General features: G+C 39.0%; 1 protein-coding gene across 1 annotated transcript in view; it reads right to left on the bottom strand.

Annotated features, from left to right (window-relative positions):
* The window catches only part of LOC134658613 (EH domain-binding protein 1), a 33,325-nt gene extending 15,549 nt beyond the window's left edge, over positions 1–17,776 (bottom strand). The window contains exons 1-15 of the mRNA XM_063514265.1: positions 17,693–17,776; positions 16,906–17,030; positions 15,379–15,474; positions 14,066–14,177; positions 12,547–12,728; positions 12,200–12,317; positions 10,621–11,049; positions 9,017–9,150; positions 7,791–7,923; positions 7,476–7,542; positions 6,866–6,995; positions 6,072–6,144; positions 4,620–4,773; positions 2,116–2,148; positions 1,231–1,352 (exon numbers count right to left, since the gene is read on the bottom strand). Of these exons, the coding sequence (XP_063370335.1) occupies positions 1,231–1,352; positions 2,116–2,148; positions 4,620–4,773; positions 6,072–6,144; positions 6,866–6,995; positions 7,476–7,542; positions 7,791–7,923; positions 9,017–9,150; positions 10,621–11,049; positions 12,200–12,317; positions 12,547–12,728; positions 14,066–14,177; positions 15,379–15,474; positions 16,906–17,030; positions 17,693–17,773 (1,989 nt within the window). The 5' untranslated portion in view covers positions 17,774–17,776. The remainder of the gene's footprint in view (positions 1–1,230; positions 1,353–2,115; positions 2,149–4,619; positions 4,774–6,071; positions 6,145–6,865; positions 6,996–7,475; positions 7,543–7,790; positions 7,924–9,016; positions 9,151–10,620; positions 11,050–12,199; positions 12,318–12,546; positions 12,729–14,065; positions 14,178–15,378; positions 15,475–16,905; positions 17,031–17,692) is intronic.
* Between the last annotated feature and the right edge of the window lie 5,178 nt (positions 17,777–22,954).

Raw genomic sequence — 22,954 nt, 5'->3', positions numbered from 1 at the left:
TCCCATACAAAAAATACCGGTATCCGATCCCTGCCCCGAACATTTCACAAATACAATAAAACCCCACTTAGTCTGGTTTTTTTTAATATCAGATTCAGAGTCCGTCTAAACTAACTTTGCACCCAGCAGAACAAGGTGTGGGAGTGTCATTATAAACGTCATACTTAGTAATTTGACATTAATTAAGACATTTCCACACTTTGTAAATGCCATGCAGACTTATCTTTTCCCGACGCTATAATGTAACTGAATAAAAAACAGACAAATCTTCATAAAGTCAGGACGCTAAGCACGAAGAATTCGTTCATTGATCAGCCATTTCCTATCTCTATCGCACGCGCATATTGCTGTCCCGCCGATGATACCAGTGTCAATGCCACTGTGAGAGCGAGACAGCAATAGATAGAGTTATGGCGTTATTCATAAACGCGTTACTGGTCTGAATTAGCTATGAATCGTTTGTCTTTATCTGTCATTTTGACTTGTGTATTTGTAAGGAAGAGATGGGATAAACCATAATTTAACTAAATCAGGCCCGTAAAGTTTTATGAAATAGTTATTTACGATACAAGTGCGGAAAAGAGGAAATGCGAAGCGAGTGGCGAAAAATTAAAACACGACCAAAGGTGTTTTAAATTAAATCGACACGAGTTGCGAATTACCTATTCGCACGTGTATCGTACAACGTTTTACAGTACATATGGCACTTTAAAGTTTCGACATACGCACGAAAAGTGTTATTTTACGCACTAGTGCGGGGAAATAGGGCCATATGTACTGTAAAATCCCTATCCCTGTTGTGACAATAAATGCTTTATCTATCTATCAATCTAAAAATGTTTTATAGATAGGAAATGGTGACCCAATGTACAAAATTATTCGTGCTTAATAGCGTCTTCACTTTACACATCTGTAGAATACCCCATAAAGCATAGACGTGGATCAACTATTTCTTGTTGTTATTCTGTCCGGTCAGCCAGGAGAAAATAGTAGCATAGTTTGTTAGAAGACATTGTCCACCACCTTCTTCTGACACGCTTGGTAGACGACCCTCAATGGAAAGGGTTCATAAGTTTCACAAAAAAGCGTGTTTGGTGAATTTAAATGCCTATAAATCAGGTTTTAAAGAGTGACCCAGAAGAACGTAACCATGGCAACGAGTGACAAGAAAAAGTCGATTCACCCATAGAACGCGTACAAGCCACAGCATACAAACATGAGTGCACTCACCGGCGTGGGTTTTGGTAGGTCTGGCGTAGTTTCTTTTACGAGTGGCTTCTCTGTTTCTGGCTTCTCTGTGATCTGTAGCGGGTCCGTTGTTGCGGGTTCTATTTTTGGTTTCTCTGGGGTTTCTGAAAAAAAAAATGGCTGTGCCATAATATTCATAAAGGGAGCGCTAAATAATGGTAATTTATATTTGGCAAAATAAGCCACGTATAAAGTTTGCTTTTAGTAGAATCAATAAAACAAAAAAATGCCCTTTTAGTAATTTTGACTATCAGTTTTTTCTTGCCACAAGACGGGGGTCCGTTGCTCTATCGATTGAATAGATTTACCCAATGGCACTGATTTTTCTAGAAGACCTACCACATAAGTTTGTAAATGTCAGCCATTGGTATTGTACCGACAATATTATACGATAGGTATCGCAAGGTCTATAATAGGCTCCTTTCAATATAAAACCCTTTTTCTGCAATAAATCCTCATTTCTTAAGTCTTACCGTCATTATGTTTGGTGAACGTGTTAATAGTAAGCGTAGTGGTAGCGGAAACAGGTGCGGAAGGCGAGTCCTCGTTTTATAACCTTTTGATAAGTGTCATCCATTGGTAGGGTGTCGACGATAGGATAGTTTATAAAATCCTCATATCTTAACACTCACCATCAGCCTGGTGAAGGTGTTGATAGTAAGCATAGCGGTTACTCAGTGGTTGGCACTTAAGTACCAGTCATTGGCAATAAAAGTACCAGTCATTGGCACTTTTAGTACCAAAACTCACCGCTACCGCTTTAGAATAAAGTTGAATGTGTCAACCATTGGTATGGTGCCGAAAATAGGGCAGATTTGGTCGCGCGAGCTGTATAAAACACTCCTAGTCGTAATTATTAACACTTACCATCAGTAAGCCTGGTGAAGGTGTTGATAGTAACTATAGTAAGCATAGCGGTGGCGGGAACAGTACCAGTCATTGGCAATAAAAGTACCAGTTTTTGGCACTTTTTAGAACCAAAACTTACCGCTACTGATTTAGAATAAAGTTGAGCTGTCATCCATTGGTATGGTGCCGAAAATAGGGCAGATTTGGTCGCGCGAGCTGTATAAAACACTCCTAGTCGTATTTATTAACACTTACCATCAGTAAGCCTGGTGAAGGTGTTGATAGTAACTATAGTAAGCATAGCGGTGGCGGGAACAGTACCAGTCATTGGCAATAAAAGTACCAGTCATTGGCACTTTTTAGAACCAAAACTCACCGCTACTGATTTAGAACAAAGTTGAGGTGTCATCCATTGGTATGGTGCCGAAAATAGGGCAGATTTGGTCGCGCGAGCTGTATAAAACACTCCTAGTCGTATTTATTAACACTCACCATCAGTAAGCCTGGTGAAGGTGTTGATAGTATAGTAAGCATAGCGGTGGCGGGAAAAGTACCAGTCATTGGCAATAAAAGTACTAGTTTTTGGCACTTTTTAGAACCAAAACTCACCGCTACCGCTTTAGAATAAAGTTGAATGTGTCAACCATTGGTATGGTGCCGAAAATAGGATAGATTTGGTACTCGTATTAACAAATGTTACCGTCAGTAAGCCTGGTGAAGGTGTTGATAGTAACTATAGTAAGCATAGCGGTGGCGGGAACAGTACCAGTCATTGGCAATAAAAGTACCAGTCATTGGCACTTTTTAGAACCAAAACTCACCGCTACTGATTTAGAATAAAGTTGAGGTGTCATCCATTGGTATGGTGCCGAAAATAGCGCAGATTTGGTCGCGCGAGCTGTATAAAACACACCTACTCGTATTAATAAATGTTACCATCAGTAAGCCTGGTGAAGGTGTTGATAGTAACTATAGTAAGCATAGCGGTGGCGGGAACAGTACCAGTCATTGGCAATAAAAGTACTAGTCTTTGGCACTTTTTAGTACCAAAACTCACCACTACCGCTTTAGAATAAAGTTGAATGTGTCATCCATTGGTATGGTGCCGAAAATAGGGCAGATTTGGTCGCGCGAGCTGTATAAAACACTCCTACTCGTATTAATAAATGTTACCATCAGTAAGCCTGGTGAAGGTGTTGATAGTAACTATAGTAAGCATAGCGGTGGCGGGAACAGTACCAGTCATTGGCAATAAAAGTACCAGTCATTGGCACTTTTTAGAACCAAAACTCACCGCTACTGATTTAGAACAAAGTTGAGGTGTCATCCATTGGTATGGTGCCGAAAATAGGGCAGATTTGGTCGCGCGAGCTGTATAAAACACTCCTACTCGTATTAATAAATGTTACCATCAGTAAGCCTGGTGAAGGTGTTGATAGTAACTATAGTAAGCATAGCGGTGGCGGGAACAGTACCAGTCATTGGCAATAAAAGTACCAGTCATTGGCACTTTTTAGTACCAAAACTCACCGCTACCGCTTTAGAATAAAGTTGAATGTGTCATCCATTGGTATGGTGCCGAAAATAGGATAGATTTGGTACTCGTATTAATAAATGTTACCGTCAGTAAGCCTGGTGAAGGTGTTGATAGTAACTATAGTAAGCATAGCGGGTGGCGGGAACAGTACCAGTCATTGGCAATAAAAGTACCAGTTTTTGGCACTTTTTAGAACCAAAACTCACCGCTACTGATTTAGAATAAAGTTGAATGTGTCAACCATTGGTATAGTGCCGAAAATAGGGCAGATTTGGTCGCGCGAGCTTTATAAAACAGTCCTACTTGTATTTATTAACACTTACCATCAGTAAGCCTGGTGAAGGTGTTGATAGTAACTATAGTAAGCATAGCGGTGGCGGGAACAGTACCAGTCATTGGCAATAAAAGTGCCAGTTTTTGGCACTTCTTAGTACCAATACTCACCGCTACCGCTTTAGAATAAAGTTGAATGTGTCAACCATTGGTATGGTGCCGAAAATAGGGTAGATTTGGTACTCGTATTAATAAATGTTACCGTCAGTAAGCCTGGTGAAGGTGTTGATAGTAACTATAGTAAGCATAGCGGGTGGCGGGAACAGTACCAGTCATTGGCAATAAAAGTACCAGTTTTTGGCACTTTTTAGAACCAAAACTCACCGCTACTGATTTAGAATAAAGTTGAATGTGTCAACCATTGGTATGGTGCCGAAAATAGGGCAGATTTGGTCGCGCGAGCTTTATAAAACAGTCCTACTTGTATTTATTAACACTTACCATCAGTAAGCCTGGTGAAGGTGTTGATAGTAACTATAGTAAGCATAGCGGTGGCGGGAACAGTACCAGTCATTGGCAATAACAGTACCAGTCATTGGCACTTTTAGTACCAAAACTCACCGCTACCGCTTTAGAATAAAGTTGAATGTGTCAACCATTGGTATGGTGCCGAAAATAGGGTAGATTTGGTACTCGTATTAATAAATGTTACCGTCAGTAAGCCTGGTGGTGTTGATAGTAAGCGTGGCGGTGGTGGGAACAGGTGGGAAGACATCTTCTTCCTCGTCGGAGCCGAACGGGTCCGTGAGCTCCTTGCGCGTCATGAGGCGCGGGCGTTGCACGGGGGATGTGATAGATGGCGCTGGCTGGAAACGGAAATATAGTTGGTCAGACCAAATTTGTCAGTAACACCATAGAGAAATATAAGACAAGAGTGCGCACTCCATACATCAGTTAGACTATTAATTTCTGTGTCTACATCTAGCATCGAGTAGCGGAACTATTAGTACTGCTACTTGACAATAGATGTAGCACCGACCGGAAAGTCTTATCTCAACAGCATAAGACTTTCCGGTCGGTGCTACATCTATTGTCAAGTAGCAGTACTGATAGTTCCGCTACTCGATGCTAGATGCTAATAGTCTTTTTGGTACTAAAACTAATGTATGGAGTGAGCAATCTATGTTTTTTTTTTCTCTATGGTAACACAGAATAAGTAATAGTATTATCAAACAGAACGGCCACGCACCGCCCCGCCCCGACTCGCATTACCTCGCCCCGCGACTGCAATCTGACGGACTTCTGGCGTACTCTCAGTAAAGCGACTTACCCACACCATAGAGAAAAAAATACATAGAGTGCTCACTCCATACATCAGTTTTAGTACCAAAAAGACTATTAGCATCTAGCATCGAGTAGCGGAACTATCAGTACTGCTACTTGACAATAGATGTAGCACCGACCGGAAAGTCTTATGCTGTTGAGATAAGACTTTCCGGTCGGTGCCACATCTATTGTCAAGTAGCAGTACTGATAGTCCCGCTACTCGATGCTAGATGTCGACACTGAAATTAATAGTCTGAACTGATGTATGGAGTGAGCACTCTTGTCTTATTATATTTCTCTATGCCCACACATACAATGACGTGTCGTGGACACATATAAACGCAAATGATTTTTGATGTGTGGCGTGTCCGCCCTGTGTCAGTAAATAAGAACAAAAAAACTATACTCATCCTTTTCTTTTGGGTGCTAGTACTAGTGTAAGATAAAGATAGTATGATTCTCTCTGTCTATGTTTAAAATGAGACAGTCCTTTGACAAACTATAAGATATCGTAATTAGAACTTTTTTTAGCAAACATGACCTGAAATTAGCTCATTTAAAGTCAGTCTACAATCAACATCAGATATATCCAAACGGTCAAACTGTTAATATAAACTGTCTAGTATTAAAATCATCAATATCACTACATAGTAAAAAACAAAGTCGCTTCCCGCTGTCTGTCTGTCCCTATGTATGCTTAGATCTTCAAAACTTCGCAACGGATTTTGATGCGGTTTTTTTTAATAGATAGAGTGATTCAATAGGAAGGTTTATGTATGATTTGTCAACCCGTGCGAAGCCGGGGCGGGTCGCTAGTCGTAATATAAAAGAGCGTTACCTTATCAGGGGTGTACCGTTCTTGCGAATGTCGAGATGGAACCGATACTTGCGAATCCTGTGATACTTGTGACCTGAAAATTCATTATACTAAATTAATTTACTTTTCACACCACCTATTCGGAAAAGAGCTTTTTCTTCCCTGCTAGGAGGGATCAAAGTGGCACTTTTCCTCCCTGCTAGGAGGGATCAAAGTGGCACTTTTCTGTTCAAGCACACTATTTTTAAAATTTTTTGGACATTATTTTTTTAGCTTAAATAATCTGTTTAAGCATCAGATTGTGTCAACACTAAGATTTTATTTATTTTCCTCATAGTTGATGTGAAAAGCAGTGTGTCACACGGTATCAAAATTATTTATTTATTTATTTAAACTTTATTGCACAAAATATATACAGCAATGACCAAATGGCGGACTTAATGCCAAATGGCATTCTCTACCAGTCAACCATAGGGCCAAACAGAGATACCTTCAATTTGTGCAGAGAGAGAAAATATATTGAGTGAATTAAAAAGCAAACTATACATATAAATAAATTAATTAAATTATTTCGTCTCGGGCGTTAACACTTGAAACCCTCATTACGCTCAGGGTTCTACTTTAGAATCCATCGCTTCACTTAGGATTCAATGTACGCCCTTGACGGAAATATATAATTATGATCCCTTGTAACACAAACTACTATATCTTTATTCTTATCTTTCTATTCTATTTCCAGCGATAAGAAAACCGTTGGTATACATACTTTTTCAGTTTATAGTTAAATTTATACTTAAAAATTAACAAAATGTTACCCAGGTCTCGGTCGGTTTTCCATATTCTTAGATCTTCTCGTACTAATTTCTCTACTGAACAGATCTCGTGGTAGCGACCCGTCCGTGTCGTGTCGACCGACTAGATATGACGACTCTGTTTCATCGTTGCCTGTAAAAAACAACGGGTTGCACTCAGGGAGTGCCGGCAGAAGTGAAAACTCAATGACTAGTCCAAAATTCACTATGTATAATTGAGGTTAACGCCATCTAGCGTTAGCGTTAATAACTTGAAACCCCTAAGCACATCACTGTTAGTACGACTCTAGTTATATTAATACCAGTTAGAGCGAAACTCACTAGATGGCATTTAAATCAATAAAGAAAAACTCAATTACATTACATGTGACAGTTTTTCGATCAGGTCACGTGATCGTCTTACGCTGTCTCGGGTTTAACATTTTTTCCCCACCTCAAAAAGTGCACAGCGCCGCTAAAGAAGTTTTCACTTCAAAAACAAGTTTTTGTGCAATAACTTTCTGTCTTTATAAATAAATCCGTCTAGTCTGTGTAATTTTTATTTATTTTATGTTTGATAATCTATTTTTTTTTGCTGTTGACTCGTCAAAACAAATAATATGTGTTTCCTTACCTAATTGTTCTACTTGTAACTCGTTGCCAGTGAAATGCGCCCGAAGTTGGAAAAGGTACGTCATTATCTGAAGAAAAAAAACAATGGAAAAAATCAATTTGGTCAATTTACTACAGAACAATCTAAAAATGTCACTGAATGGAATGTAAATACAAGGTTTAGCTTGCTGGTATCAAAAGAGTATGCATTTTTCATCGCATATTAGATCACCCATAGGTTTCTTATATGATGATTGATGAATGTGTGTGTGCGGATTCAACGTAAATGTGTCGACTCCACTTTAATGTGTAGTCCAAACTGTGAATGTGTACTCACCGCTAGCCTATCAGGTTTGCTTTTGCACACGTCAGCCGCTGACAAAACTTGCGAGATTCCGAGCGTAGCGCTGGCTTCTAAAGCTACTCGAAGATTTTGTTCACTTTCATCAGGTTGTAGGCCAGAGAAGTCACTACAAATGGAGAAACAAAAAATGTACATGTAATAAACTGTTAAATGATATATACATTATTGTATATCTTAGTAATTATTCGTATTTATAAACTACAAAGCTGATACAGGGACCATAAACATTTTCTTCTTTTAACAGAAAACGTAGCGTACTTGGTTCCCCACATAATAATGCCGTAATCAAATCAGGCGTACACATATGCACAGTATTGAATATTACTAGTATGTAGCGATTACCTAATGCTAATTGCTATAAAACGATAAGTAAAGAAAGTTAAATGTTCCTTTGTATTTATTTGACATAACACTTAAAATCAGGCACTCCAGTTAAGTTTTGAAGTAAGTAATTAATAGTAATAGTGCTACTTGAGATTATTACTTTTACCCTATAAAGTACCCAAAATCCTTATACCAAGTTGTTTATTGCTAAAAAAACAAATATAATTATGTAATCACCAAGTGAAGGATCCATCCTTAGAAATTTCTACGAGTAAGAGGCCAATTCGAACATGTACCTGACATCAAACCGATATTAGAATTATATTGGAATCATATCAGTTACCTGTCATTCGCGCGTTCATTTCGCTCAGACTTGTGCGCACAAGTGTTAGTGCGAGACGCCCGCGCGAATAACAGCTAACTGATATGATTCCAATATAATTCTAATATCGGTTTGATATCAGGTGCACGTTCGAATTGGCCTGTATATTGAATCGAATCTATTACGCGCGCTTCGGCCGGTCTCGTAATGAGTGATGCTTGAAGTAATGGTTGATTTTTCGAAGTGATAGTTGGGTCAATCAACTATTTCTTGTTGTTATTCTGTCCCATGAGCAAGGAGACAATAGTAGCATAGATTGTTAGAAGAACTGCTGTACCATGTTCCAATAACATGCTCAGTAGATGTCCCATTATAGAAAGGTCTTATAACTAGCATAAAATGCAAGTTCGTTTCATTTAAATACGAAAAACCTATAATTTTAAAAGTGACTCAGGAGACCGTAACCAACGCATAGCAACGTGTGACAAGAAAAAGTTGACTAACCCAGATAATTTGTGATATTACGAGCATTACTTACACACGTCTAACTTACATGAGATCAGGCCGGAAGCGGTGGATGATGGCGCAGAACGCGAGTCCGGACCGGAAGCTGGTGGTCAGGTTGGTCACCCGACACTGTTTGTATTCCGCTGTCACCATCTGACACCATTCTAGTAAGTCTTGTACCTAAACAAATATAACTATTTAGTACGATAATCACTATATAGTATAAAACAAAGTCGCTTCCCGTGGTCTGTCCCTATGTATGCTTAGATCTTTAAAACTACGCAACGGATTTTGATGCGGTTTTATTTTTAAATAGATAGAGTGATTCAAGAGGAAGGTTAATGTATAATTTGTTAACCCGTGCGAAGCCGGGGCGGGTCGCTAGTTGTTATTATAAAAGAACGAAGATACCACTTAAGTAGAGTAGCTTGTCTCATTTAGTAGTAATAATAAGAGTTGCAGTTGTTTTATTTACCCCAAATAACGGTGCTGTAATCAATTTAAGCGTGAACATGCGCATAGTATTTTGTTATAGTGTTAAGAAATTGTTGAAAATTCGTTTATATTTACCAATTATGTTGTATGATCTTGCTCATTAGTTTAGGTGTAATGTATACTAATAATTGGACAACCGGTCTGGCCTTATATTTGTTCCTGTGTCATGGTTATTTTCTATATATTTAAGTACATATTTGTATATTATAAATATAGTTGTCTGAGCCAAAACACAAACCTCCTTTAACTTACTGTGAGGCTTTGTGTATTTGAATAAAGATGTCCTATAATATTTATTTAAAATGACATAATAAAGTTTATTTTACAGTACATATGGTGCTACTTTCCCGTACTAGTGCGGAAATAAGCACTTTTCGTGGCTATGTCAAAAATTTAAAGGGGCATATGTACTGTAAAACGTTGTACAATACACGTGCGAATAGGTAATGCGCAACTCGTGTCGATTTAAAACACTCCCTTCGGTCGTGTTTTAATTTATCATCGCTCATCGTCGTGTTTCATTTATTTAAATTCGATTATCATTACTCGTCGCGAATTTCCTACTTTCCGCACTTGTTGTTCTGGAAGGGGCCGACCAAAGAAGCACTAAAATGTTACAGTTCCGTGGTCGAGTCGCCCTACGAAACTGAGGGGGAGATTGTAACAGCACCACTTCCAATACGGACAGTTTACCCAATTAATCGTTAGATGGCGCTAGCGGCGAGATAGATCGCGCAAGCGTTAGTCTATCACAGTTTCATGGCATGTATTAGACATTAGTATGCAAACCGCTCACTAGATGTCGGTGGCATCGAGATAGAACGCGCAAGCGTTAGTCTTTCGTAGATTAGTTAAGTTCTAAGTTTGATTTTTGTTTATCTGATAGATTCGATAGGTAACACGGAGATACTCGGAGACTGATTACCTAGTAATTGAAACCGGTGGTTGCTCCTGCATACTCTTGTGGGTCTGCACCCTTTACGCGGGCAGAGTTGCCTTTTTTGTGCACTGTTACCAATTGTAAAAATCCGCCAAGTTCAAAATAAATCAGTAGTCGTTAACTTACTGTCTTTTGCTGATTGGAACGCCCCAACGATCCCGCCACTTACAATCTATTTTAAGATAAGATATAAGTTTTAAGATAAGATATCTTACCGGAGTTTTGTCCTTATCAATCCTCCCAATCTTTTCCTCGCCCGTCGGCGTTTTCTCATCATCCTCATTATCATTCCTATCCAGCCCTATACTATTGAAATTGGACTTTAAATCCAACGGCTTAAGGTTCAATCTCGACACCATCTTCGGCTTGAAGACTACGCTTTTAAAACTTTCTTGCGGCGTGGTCGGTTTGGGAGTTGAAGTCATTTTGGGTTCGATTTTTAAAGTTTTAGTTAGGAAGTCGGGTTTTTTTAGGGTTTCTGATATTTTTAAGTCGTTAGTAGGGGTTTGGTCGGTGAGAGAGGAGGTTGGGGTGGTGGGGGTGCGTTCGTCGAAGCGGAGGCTTTGGACACTGTTGGGCGTGGCCATGTCGCTGTTGGTGAGACTTTGGGTCATCTCTTCCATCTGCTGACGGAGATCGGACATCTGTAAATGAAAATGAAAAAAAAAATGAAAAATGAAAAAATCGTTTATTGGTCACAGTCATTATTGTGTAACAAATTTAGAAAGGGTTGGGACCTCCTAGTAAGTATATCAAGTACAGTAAATAAAAACAGGGATTCTCGTTAATTCAATACAAATAAGAAGCGCTGGTGGCCTAGCGGTAAGAGCGTGCGACTTTCAATCCGGAGGTCGCGGGTTCGAACCCCGGCTCGTACCAATGAGTTTTTCGGAACTAATGTACGAAATATCATTTGATATTTACCAGTCGCTTTTCGGTAAGGAAAACATCGTGAGGAAACCGGACTAATCCCGATACGGGCCTAGTTTACCCTCTGGGTTGGAAGGTCAGATGGCAGTCGCTTTCGTAAAAACTAGTGCCCACGCCAATTACTGGGATTAGTTGCCAAGCGGACCCCAGGCTCCCATGAGCCGTGGCAAAATGCCGGGACAACGCGAGGAAGATGATGATTCTCGTTAATTCAATACACAGACAAGACATCCTCCAGACTGAGCATAGTAGCGCTACCCCCTCTGCCACAAATATACGGTAGTTTTACTCCATTTTCGAGTCAAAGTGTCTTTGTGTGACGTCCGTGTGTTTGAACGGACCAATCACGGCACGGGACTCGCTCACCTCGTCTCCCGCGCCCCAGTATTTTTGGCAGCATCGGTTTCATGAAATAATTGCTCTAAACTCCGTCTAGAGGATTCCTAGTCTATGATTGAATACAATAGGGTATTTGACTGTATTTAAAATACATTATTTTATACCATGCAAGAAATAAAGCACCACAAAAATAATAGAGAAACGTAGAAAGCAGTAAATTTTAGACACAGTTTCTATTTTAAAACCCGTATAAAACTATAAAGAGTAGGTAATTTGATTGTGACGTCACATGCTAGCGTTTCATATAAATTTCATAGTGGCAAAATCGTTTTGACAGTTCGTAAAAAGAAACTGATTTGACTAGTAGTCAAATACCCTATTCACACTTTTATGGCGTTATTCATAAACGCGTTACTGGCTTGAATTAGCTATTAATCGTTTATCTTAATCTGTCATTTTAACTTATGTACTTGTGAGAAAGGGATAAAACAGAAAGGGTTAAAATGTAGTACATAAATATAGTACCTGTCTTGTGGAGTTATCAGAAAGTGTGTAATCATCTTCGTCTAAATCTTCTAGCACCGCTATATCCGAATTGTTGTTGACAGAAAGAAGCGAAGCAAGGGATTGCATGTCCTCATCCCTATAAAAAAAGAAACATTTAAATTATTTTACTTTTTTGAAATGACAGATAGTCGAAATCGTCGTTTTGTCAGAAAATCGTAGCGTACTTTGTTCCCCATATAATGATGCCGTAACTAAATCAGGCCTATGCATAAGCATAGTACGAGTAACCATTAAACTGTCGATTGAAAACTTTAGCAGACGATAGTTTATCTGTTCTTAGTGTGTGTTAGGAAGGGGCTACTCACGTAGCCTGTCCCTCCCGTAGCAGCACACAGTGTAAAGTGAGATGCAATGATGCTGACTGGATCTTTTGTGTCGTCGGTTCTAGGGTTAGAACTAAGGCCCGTTGGGAAGGTTCTAGGGAGGCGTATTTCCGCATGTTGATGGCGCATACCGCGAGTCGACGGCGCTTTCCTGTCGGAGAGACCTGGGGAAGAAAAACAGAGTTGTGTGGATGTGACCATAAATAAATTGAGACTTGCAAGTTTTTGATAGATAACGATGACCTTGAATGTTTTTTTTTATATAAGCGACTGGTTTGTACGCTCAATGAGTTAAATAAAAAACCGGCCAAGTGCGAGTCGGACTCGCGCACAGAGGGTTCCGCACCATCAACAAAAAATAGAGCAAGACAAGCAAAAAAAACAAGCAAAAAGCGGTCACCCATCCAAGTACTGACCCCGCCCGACGTTGCTTAACTTCGGTCAAAAATCACGTTTGTTGTATGGGAGCCCCACTTAAATTTTTATTTTATTCTGTTTTTAGTATTTGTTGTTATAGCGGCAACAGAAATACATCATCTGTGAAAATTTCAACTGTCTAGCTATCACGGTTCGTGAGATACAGCCTGGTGACAGACGGACGGACAGCGGAGTCTTAGTAATAGGGTCCCGTTTTTACCCTTTGGGTACGAAACCCTAAAAAGGACACACTTAGATTGCTTCAGATACGTTCCGAATACTTGTACATCTTTGGAATAAAGTGGTAGGCCTATAGTACCTATACTAGTTATGTGACTGATATTGGAAATACAGTTAGCAGCAGAAGTTGCTAAGCGGGCGAGGTGTTCAAAATTACCTTGACGCGCTCTTATTCTCTTAACAATAAAGTCGCGTCAAGATCATTTTAAACACCTCGCCCGCTTAGCAACTATTGCTGCTGACTGAACATTATTTTGCTGTGACACCATATATTACTGCTGATGAAGTAAAGAAACTTCATTCAACTGGGTCAAGGTGAGATCTTCGATACAGACAGTCCGAATATAAGTTTAATAGGGATGATGACACATGTTGAATTTTATAACAAAATCTAGTAAAATAGATAGCAAACGAGCAATTTATCACAATAATGTGGATATTAAAATAAAATATTGAAAAATTACAAAAATACAGGACCTGAAAGTTTCAAAATTTAAGTTTTTTTTTTTAACTTCCAAAAACGATAAAAGTAAGGGTACCATTCGATTCCTTACATTTCATGCAATAAAATATTGTATAACAACTATATACATAAACGCAATATTTCACCGACAAAAACGCAATTTTCTTGTTTTGTCCATACTACAAGATGGGCGATGACGTCACGGCCCCTGGCCGTTTTGTATAGCGCGTTTCGCGAGTGAAGTGCGACTGTCGGCCTTTGACTACAATTTCTGACTTTTGTGTTACTTTAATGCAACGGGTCCCATATAGACATTTGATCCTAAAAACAAACCCGATCGATTGATTGAAAAAAAATTAGTCATGTAGCCTATTAACTTACATCTTCTAGCACGAAGGTCCAGTCCTTATCTTCTAGCTCGTTCGTGCGAGCATCTTTGAAGAGGGTCACCGCCACCGAACGATTCTCCGGGACCCCAAACATAACGCTGCCTCTGTTAATGTAAATACAATGTGTCTTAGCAAAGGGGTCATCCATTAATTGGGTTAATCAACTTTTTCTTGTCACACGTAGCTATGGTTACGGTCTCCTGAGTCACTCTTAAAATTCTAGGTTTTTCGTATTTAAATGAACCAAACTTGCATTTTATGGCAGTTATAAGAGCTTTCCATAATGGGACATCTACTGAGCATGTTAGTAGAACATGGTACAGCAGTTCTTCTAAAGTCAATTTTTTTATTCGGTAGACTAAAATGACATTTCATAGTATGAAATGACACATGATCTTCATACTATGGAATGTCATTTTAGTCTACCGAATAAAAAAATAGACTAAGAATCTATGCTACTATTGTCTCCTCGCTGATGGGACAGAATAATTTAAATAAGTTAAAGTGACGTCACAAAGTTTTAGGGACCTCCCCCTGTCACATGTAACATTTTCTTCCCACCCCCCCCCCCTAAACGTGTGATGTAATTAATGGATGACCCCCAAAGCATTCGTCAGACGAAATCACAATTCCGAAATACATACAATTCAACGCCATGACCAGGCGATCAAATCGTTCGTTCTAACTAAGCTAAAAGCTTTCTCAACCCCTATCTGGGGGCGCGGCCGTGCCCCAGCCAAGTCGAGAGATGTATCTTTCCATCATTTCCGTCTTCTTTGTTGACTTCTTAGATCGTGCAGCTACTTAAAAAAAACCGGCTAAGTGCGAGTCGGACTCGCGCACGGAGGGTTCCGCACCATCAACAAAAAACAAGCAAAAAAAACGGTCACCCATCCAAGTACTGACCCCGCCCGACGTTGCTTAACTTCGGTCAAAAATCACGTTTGTTGTATGGGAGCCCCACTTAAATCTTTATTTTATTCTGTTTTTAGTATTTGTTGTTATAGCGGCAACAGAAATACATCATCTATGAAAATTTCAACTGTCTAGCTATCACGGATCGTGAGATACAGCCCGGTGACAGACGGACGGACGGACGGACGGACAGCGGAGTCTTAGTAATAGGGTCCCGTTTTTACCCTTTGGGTACGGAACCCTAAAAAGCGACATAATAAGTATTTATTTGTTCCATTCTAGTGTTTAAGCTTCATGATATCCATCCACTGCAATATGTATGAATATGAACAGATCAAGGGTGAAGATCAGTGTCCAACAAAATACCCACTTGAAGATAAATATAATTACTTGAGTGGATCCTTCAAAGATGGCTCCCATTGGACCGGATCCGTGACGACCCGCCGCGAGCGGCGCGTCCACACGATCGACAGTTTGTTTGGTTTCCTGAAACAATAAATAACAATTATCAATGTATAATATAAATTTATTGTGTAGTTAAAGCCATCAAGTATACCTATACATATACAAGGTGCAACAAAAATTGTGGGAATCCGTTTAAGGGCTTATAACCTATTAACCTATATTCGGTATGGTGATCTGATTAGAAAAATTTAGAAGATTTTTTTTGACGTTGTAATTTTTTTATTGGGCAGGTCGTCCAAGTCGGCCAACCCTCCATGCTTTATACAAAGGCCAAAATACAGGCAAATGAAGGCGATGTACAGGCAGCAGCAGAAGTTGCGAGGCGGGCCAGGTGTTCAAAATGATTTTGACGCGACTTTATTGTTAAGAGAATAAGAGCGTGTCAAGGTAATTTTGAACACCTCGCCCGCTTAGCAACTTCTGCTGCTGACTGAACTCGAACTTGGCGGCACGCTTGTTCTCGCGTTGGACTGGCTCAGCTATAAACAACGTCTAGCCGATGATGATGATAGATGTAGTTTACCATTTGGGCGAGGTGTCGAGGTCCACGCGGTGGTAGGAGGCGGTGTACTCGAACTTGACGGCTTGTTCACGCGCTGGAACCGTGTCCACACGGAGGCCACGCGGTGACTGGCTCAGCTATAAACAACGTCCAGCAGATGATGATGATAGATGTAGTTTACCATTTGGGCGAGGTGTCGAGGTCCACGCGGTGGTAGGAGGCGGTGTACTCGAACTTGACGGCTTGTTCACGCGCTGGAGCCGTGTCCACACGGAGGCCACGCGGTGACTGGCTCAGCTATAAACAACGTCCAGCAGATGATGATGATAGATGTAGTTTACCATTTGGGCGAGGTGTCGAGGTCCACGCGGTGGTAGGAGGCGGCGCGCTTGTTCACGCGCTGGAGCCGTGTTCACGCGCTGGAGCCGTGTTCACACGGAGGCCACGCGGTGACTGGCCCAGCTATAAACATAGATGTAGTGTACCATTTGGGCGAGGTGTCGAGGTCCACGCGGTGGTAGGAGGCAGTGTACCCGAACTTGGCGGCGCGCTTGTTCACGCGCTGGAGCCGTGTTCACACGGAGGCCACGCGGTGACTGGCCCAGCTATAAACATAGATGTAGTGTACCATTTGGGCGAGGTGTCGAGGTCCACGCGGCGGTAGGAGGCGGTGTACTCGAACTTGGCTGCGCGCTTGTTCACGCGCTGGAGCCGTGTCCACACGCAGGCCACGCGGTGACTGGCTCAGCTATAAACAACGTCTAGCCGATGATGATGATAGATGTAGTTTACCATTTGGGCGAGGTGTCGAGGTCCACGCGGTGGTAGGAGGCAGTGTACTCGAACTTGGCGGCGCGCTTGTTCACGCGCTGGAGCCGTGTCCACACGCAGGCCACGCGGTGACTGGCTCAGCTATAAACAACGTCTAGCAGATGATAGATGTAGTTTACCATTTGGGCGAGGTGTCGAGGTCCACGCGGTGGTAGGAGGCGGTGTACTCGAACTTGGCGGCGCGCTTGTTCACGCGCTGGAGCCGCTTCCACACGGAGGCCATGCGCGCGGTGGACTGGCTCAGCTGTTAATGAGCACAAATAATTTACATTAGAACAGGTAAAAGCTTATGTAGAATTGAAGGGATGTTTACAAAAACAACATAACTGACTACACTGGTTGACACCTGAAACGATTAACAATGTTCTTAAAAAAGTGTCAACCGCTCTAAGCAGTTATGTTGTTTTTGTAAACATATCCCTTCAATTATTTTAAGGGTCTATTTATATGTCACGAGTTTCTCGTACGCCTTTTCGCATCATAAATACAAAGTTGTCTCTTAGATAATGAGTAGGTAGTTTTATTATTTTATGTACCTATAGAAATGTTACGTGCCTATCTAAAGAACCTCACTTTCAATCAATTCTTATTTTTTTTTTTTCATAATTGTATGTAAAAATAAATAGCAGTGACACAAATAAATCACTACTATCAAGCGTAGTGATAAACCTACAAAGTAAGCATAGTTGCAACAAATAAACGGTTAGATAAGACACAAGGATCACTCTATATTCTCAATTGACCAGTGTCAATGACTGCAAAACGAAGTAAACTAAGAGATAGCAATAACATTATTTTTAATAAGGTCTAATTTAACTCACAAATCACACAATGCTGTTAATTTTTAAATTTGACAACTTTCAAAGACTAAATTTACGCATTAAAATTTTTTGTGAAAGAAAATACCTTTCTTTTCTCATGGTTCAAGTGATGAACGGCATTATTCTTCAAATTCAACCACCTTTCCTTTATTTTTATGGAATTCATTGTCACATTGTCACATCACACTTACGAGTAACAAGATCACCACTATATACCTACACTATGTAATGTAATCAGTGATGCGTGTATATCACACTAATGCATAATATTAACCATATTTTCAATTAAAATCCAAAATCCACGTAGCTGTGTATGTATTGACACAAATTATATGTATGCCTTTAAGGAAAATACAATGTAACATTACTACACGCCATGTTATACATCAAAATACTGAAAATGTTAACCATAATTTATGAACATTTTTTTAGGTACCTACATTAAATAAGATAAATTGTTTTAAAATACGTACAACATTACATTATGTTTAGACTATGTTGATTTGAATGTTTAGATATAAATATGTCATGAAAACATTTCAAAAACATTTTTATCTGTAAAAGGGGACATGAATATTAACAGTTCTGCGAATTATTGTTTAGCTTTAAGGTAAGTAATCACGAAATAAACTATCTTTTAAGATTTTGGTATACATAGTATAAAATAATAATAAGAGTTTTAAATCCCATTAGCTTCACTTTTTGTGTATAACTCTCATTGAAAGCACTTATTTCACGCGAACACACATAAATATACACACAAGTTAAAGAATAAAAAAGGCAACTCAAAAGTAACTTAATTTTGCTTGAATTTCAGAGTAATACTCGTAGTGTGCACATTGGACGTATGTTATTAAGGATAATATAGGACAGACTGTTCCTCCTAGCACTTGGTCTTATCGCGTGATAAGTTAATTGTTATGTTACCCGGCTATGTCTGTTGTTTATTGGCATTGTTTATTTATTTACACAGGATGTGTGTACAGTTGGCGATAATTAGTCTCCGACCGAAACCGGTTTTATGCAGAAACCGAAACTTAGGTCGGACATTAGTATTAGTATATATTTAATAGTAAGTAAAATGGGTCAGTACTTAACTACTTACGACAGTAGTATGGATCGTGAACTAATCGTGAACTCAAATGTTAGAAATTAGATGCCCGATTCATTCGAAACTGTCGCGCTAATAAAATGTAAATATAATAAGATTATAATACAAGCCGCCAAACATATCTATCTATCTATCTATCTAATACCTTTAAACGAGCAATTCTTGTTTATTTATTTATTTATATATATATATATATATATTTCGGGGATCTCGGAAACGGCTCTAACGATTTCGATGAAATTTGCTATATGGGGGTTTTCGGGGGCGAAAAATTGATCTAGCTAGGTCTTATCTCTGGGAAAACGCGCATTTCCGAGTTATTATATGTTTTCCGAGCGAAGCTCGGTCACCCAGATATTTTTTATTAGTAGACAATTTGGTCCTTTAAAGATATCATCGCGATACTGATAATTATTTTTATCGGCACTCCATGTGCGTAATGAATTGATAAGATTACCACAATGCCAGTATTGCCAGTTGGCCACTTGGCTAGACACAGTTGTGTTGTGTGGACATCGACAGTGGCCAAGTACCCGTTCCGCACTGGCTTGCATTTGTTTAGATAAGTACAGTTAGCAGCAGAACTTGCTAAGCGTGCGAGGTGTTCCAAAATACCTTGACACGCTCTTATCCTCTTTTAACAATAAAGTCGCGTCATCATTTTGAACACCTCGCCGGTTTAGCAACTTCTGCTGCTGACTGTACAAACAGCAACACTCTTAAAGGCGAGGCAAAAAGGAAGCGAAGTTAAGTGCTGAAGCTTTGGTGGCCAGGAGCCTGTTATATTTTTTTTGTCAATCATTTCATTTTGATGTAAACTGTACTTTCTTTCAACAATCATCTACTACTCATCAAGATAATTAATATTAAATTCAACAGGAATTTTCTTTATTAAAAATAAGCTTGATATCCTAATTATCATATATATCAAGGTACTCCACCACCACAATAAATGTTCCAGAGTTTGGGTTTAATTAAAGAGCAGTTTAATAATGTAAGTACAGTCAGCAGCAGAAGTTGCTAAGCGGGCGAAGAGCGCGTCAAGATAATTTTGAACACCTCGCTCGCTTAGCAACTTCTGCTGCTGACTGTACTTACATTATTAAACTGCTCTTTAATTAAACCCAAACTCTGGAACATTTATTCACCAAATTCTAGGTACAACTACAACCAATGAAGGGACTATTCTAAAACAGCCTAAATCCAAACTCATGTCACTCAAAACAGAACCTACTTATCTTAGTTATAAAGTCCACTTTTAAACCTCACCTTCAAAAGAAAACACCCAGTCAGCTGCATATTATTGTAGGTGTAGCAATGATCTTCAAAACGTAAACATTCTTACATTTTCTCTCAACCTTGTCCCTATACTTTTAAAGTTCAAATTCGCTTATAAGGAAGTACAAAGTACACCCACTTCAAACTAAATATAACGTTGATGTGCAGATGACCTCATGACGGATGTGTGTGCTTTATTGCTAAGGTCATAGAGTTCATGTTTGTTGTTTAACATTGTTAAGTTTGGAATGCTTGGGATTTTCGATATTGTTTATTTTTAATAGATTGGTCTGGATTAGTCTGGAATATGAACTGATAGTGATTTAACCCTTTAGATACTATTTAATTTATACATATTTGAATTGAATAGGCTACATGACTAATTTTCATTTATGGTATCAATCGATCGGGTTTGTTTTTAGGATCAAATGTAACACAAAAGTCAGAAATTGTAGTCAAAGGCCGACAGTCGCACTTCACTCGCGAAACGCCCTATACAAAACGGCCAGGGGCCGTGACGTCAAGGTCTCTGGAAGCCCATCTTGTAGTATGGACAAAACAAGAAAATTGCGTTTTTGTCGGTGAAATATTGCGTTTATGTAAATAGTTGCTATACAATATTTTTTTGGATGAAATGTAAGGAATCGAATACCCTTACTTTTATCGTTTTTGGAAGTTAAAAAAAAACTTAAATTTTGAAACTTTCAGGTCCTGTATTTTTGTAATTTTTCAATATTTTATTTTAATATCCACATTATTGTGATAAATTGCTCGTTTGCTATATATTTTACTAGATTTTGTTATAAAATTCAACATGTGTCATCATCCCTAGTCATGAACACTATGAATGAACAGAAATACAATAAATGTGGCGATTGTGGAGATATAATCGTCTTGATGAGTAGTAGATGATTGTTGAATGAAAGTACAGTTGGCATAAAAATTTGTATCAAAATGAAAATTTTACAAAAAACTTATCCAACATTTTTAACAATGTACTCGTTTTTAATAGTGGCCCGCCGAAGTTTTGTTTCATTTTTGGCAGGTTTCGGAATAAAAATCATGTTCCGGCCGAAGCTAGAGCAAAATTGAGGCTTTGGTTTCGGAAAAAAATCCTGTTTTGGTGAGACACTTCTTTTTAGGATTCCATACCCAAAGAGTAAAAACGGGACCCTATTACTAAGACTCCACTGTCCGTCTATCTACGACCTGGCTGTATCTCATGAACCGTGATAGCTAGACAGTTGACATTTTCACAGATGATGTATTTCTGTTGCTGCTATAACAACAGATATTACAAAGTACGGAACCCCCCCGGTGGGCGAGTCCGACTCACACTTGTCCGGTTTTTAATCAACAGATGATTTTTTCAATAGGTAGTTTTCTCAATGAGCTCAATATTATATACTTATAGTTCGTTTTTTTTAGCATTAGAAATAAGGTAAACAATCTTGATGTGTCTTTTAATTGAAAAACACATTTTAAAAATAAGTTACGGTAAATATGTAACAATTATGAAACTAAATACGATCTTTTATAGTCTTCTGCTTTCATAAGTAATAGTTATTGATTTTAAAAAAGTGTTTTTCAATTAAAAGACATATGAAAATCGCTTACCTTCTTTCAAGTTCTTTCTAATGCTAAAAAAAACGAACTATAGTAAGAATTGGGATTTATCAGCTAACTCATAATTCTAAATGTATCTGTACATTGAAATTGAATACACATTACAATGAATTTAAAATGATAACAAACTACATTGAAGTTATCAGCCAAACAGAAGGACTTCCTGTTGTTTTACTATAAATAAACAATCAATATTAGTATTTTTATACGGAGCATCTGGTTTTAAGCAATATTGAACTCTGTTTAAAAGTTCACAGAGTGCTATTTTGACTGCTTTCTCAACATACCATCAGCAGCAGAAGATAAGGGGATGAACAAGTGCGCTTTTAACAGTAAAGTTGTGCTCAGAGGGGCTACCGCGAATACCGAATTTCGCAAATTGCGGTCATTTTTCTCTGTCACTCTAATTAGGCCTTGTGCAACCTATACTTAAAAATAATGTAGTGGTGTAAGTAATGCTACGCTTCTACATTATTACTTGATCTCACTACAGGGGTGACATAGTCACTGTGTGACAAAACCCCTTTAAAAATTAAGACTAAAAAAAAAAATTAGGCTTTCATTGGAGTAAAAGAGAAAGATCCCCGCAATTTGTGAAATTCGGTTTTCGCGGTAGCCCCTCAGATCATTACGCACAACTGGCCTGCTTTTAGCTACTTTTGCTCCAGACTTGTACAACATGTAGGATACTCAGGAAACAATAAATTTATAAATAAATAGTTTTATGACGACCAGTCTGACTTAGTGGGTAGAGACCCTGCCTTTGAAGCCAATGGTCCCAGGTACAAGTCCCGGTAAGGGCATTTATTTTTGAGATGAACACAGATATTTGTTCTTGAGTTGTGGGTGTTTTCTATGTATATAAGTATGTATTTATCTATATATGTATGTATATTGTCGTCCATAGTACAAGCTTTGCTTAGTTTGGGGCTAGGGTTGTCCCCAAATATTTATCAGTTTCAGTTCTTGCATTTACTAATGCTAGTATGATGGTTCTTCTAGTATGGTTACTCTACTATTAACAATACAACAATGGAGGTACTTGCAGGTACTCTGATCTGACCAATCCTTCACGATGTGTCCTCTTTGACTGCCTCGATCCAAGTGAACGAACTACACGAGCCTGTCCAACTGGCCACGTGTCCCCACCACCTACCGTGTTGCCAGTAGTATAATGTTATTTTCCCAACTACCCCTGTATTAATCGGGGTAACGCAATAATATTGCCACATTAAAATTATTATTCAACTGCTATCTTTAATGTAAACATAAATAAATCATGACACTAGCTTATAAACAACTTCAGTGCCAAGCACCCAATTTTCTATACAC

Source organism: Cydia amplana, chromosome 23, assembly GCF_948474715.1.
Source record: "Cydia amplana chromosome 23, ilCydAmpl1.1, whole genome shotgun sequence".
Taxonomy (NCBI): domain Eukaryota; kingdom Metazoa; phylum Arthropoda; class Insecta; order Lepidoptera; family Tortricidae; genus Cydia; species Cydia amplana.
The sequence above is the reverse complement of the archived record's forward strand: the minus strand, read 5'-3'. Positions and strand labels throughout refer to the sequence as shown.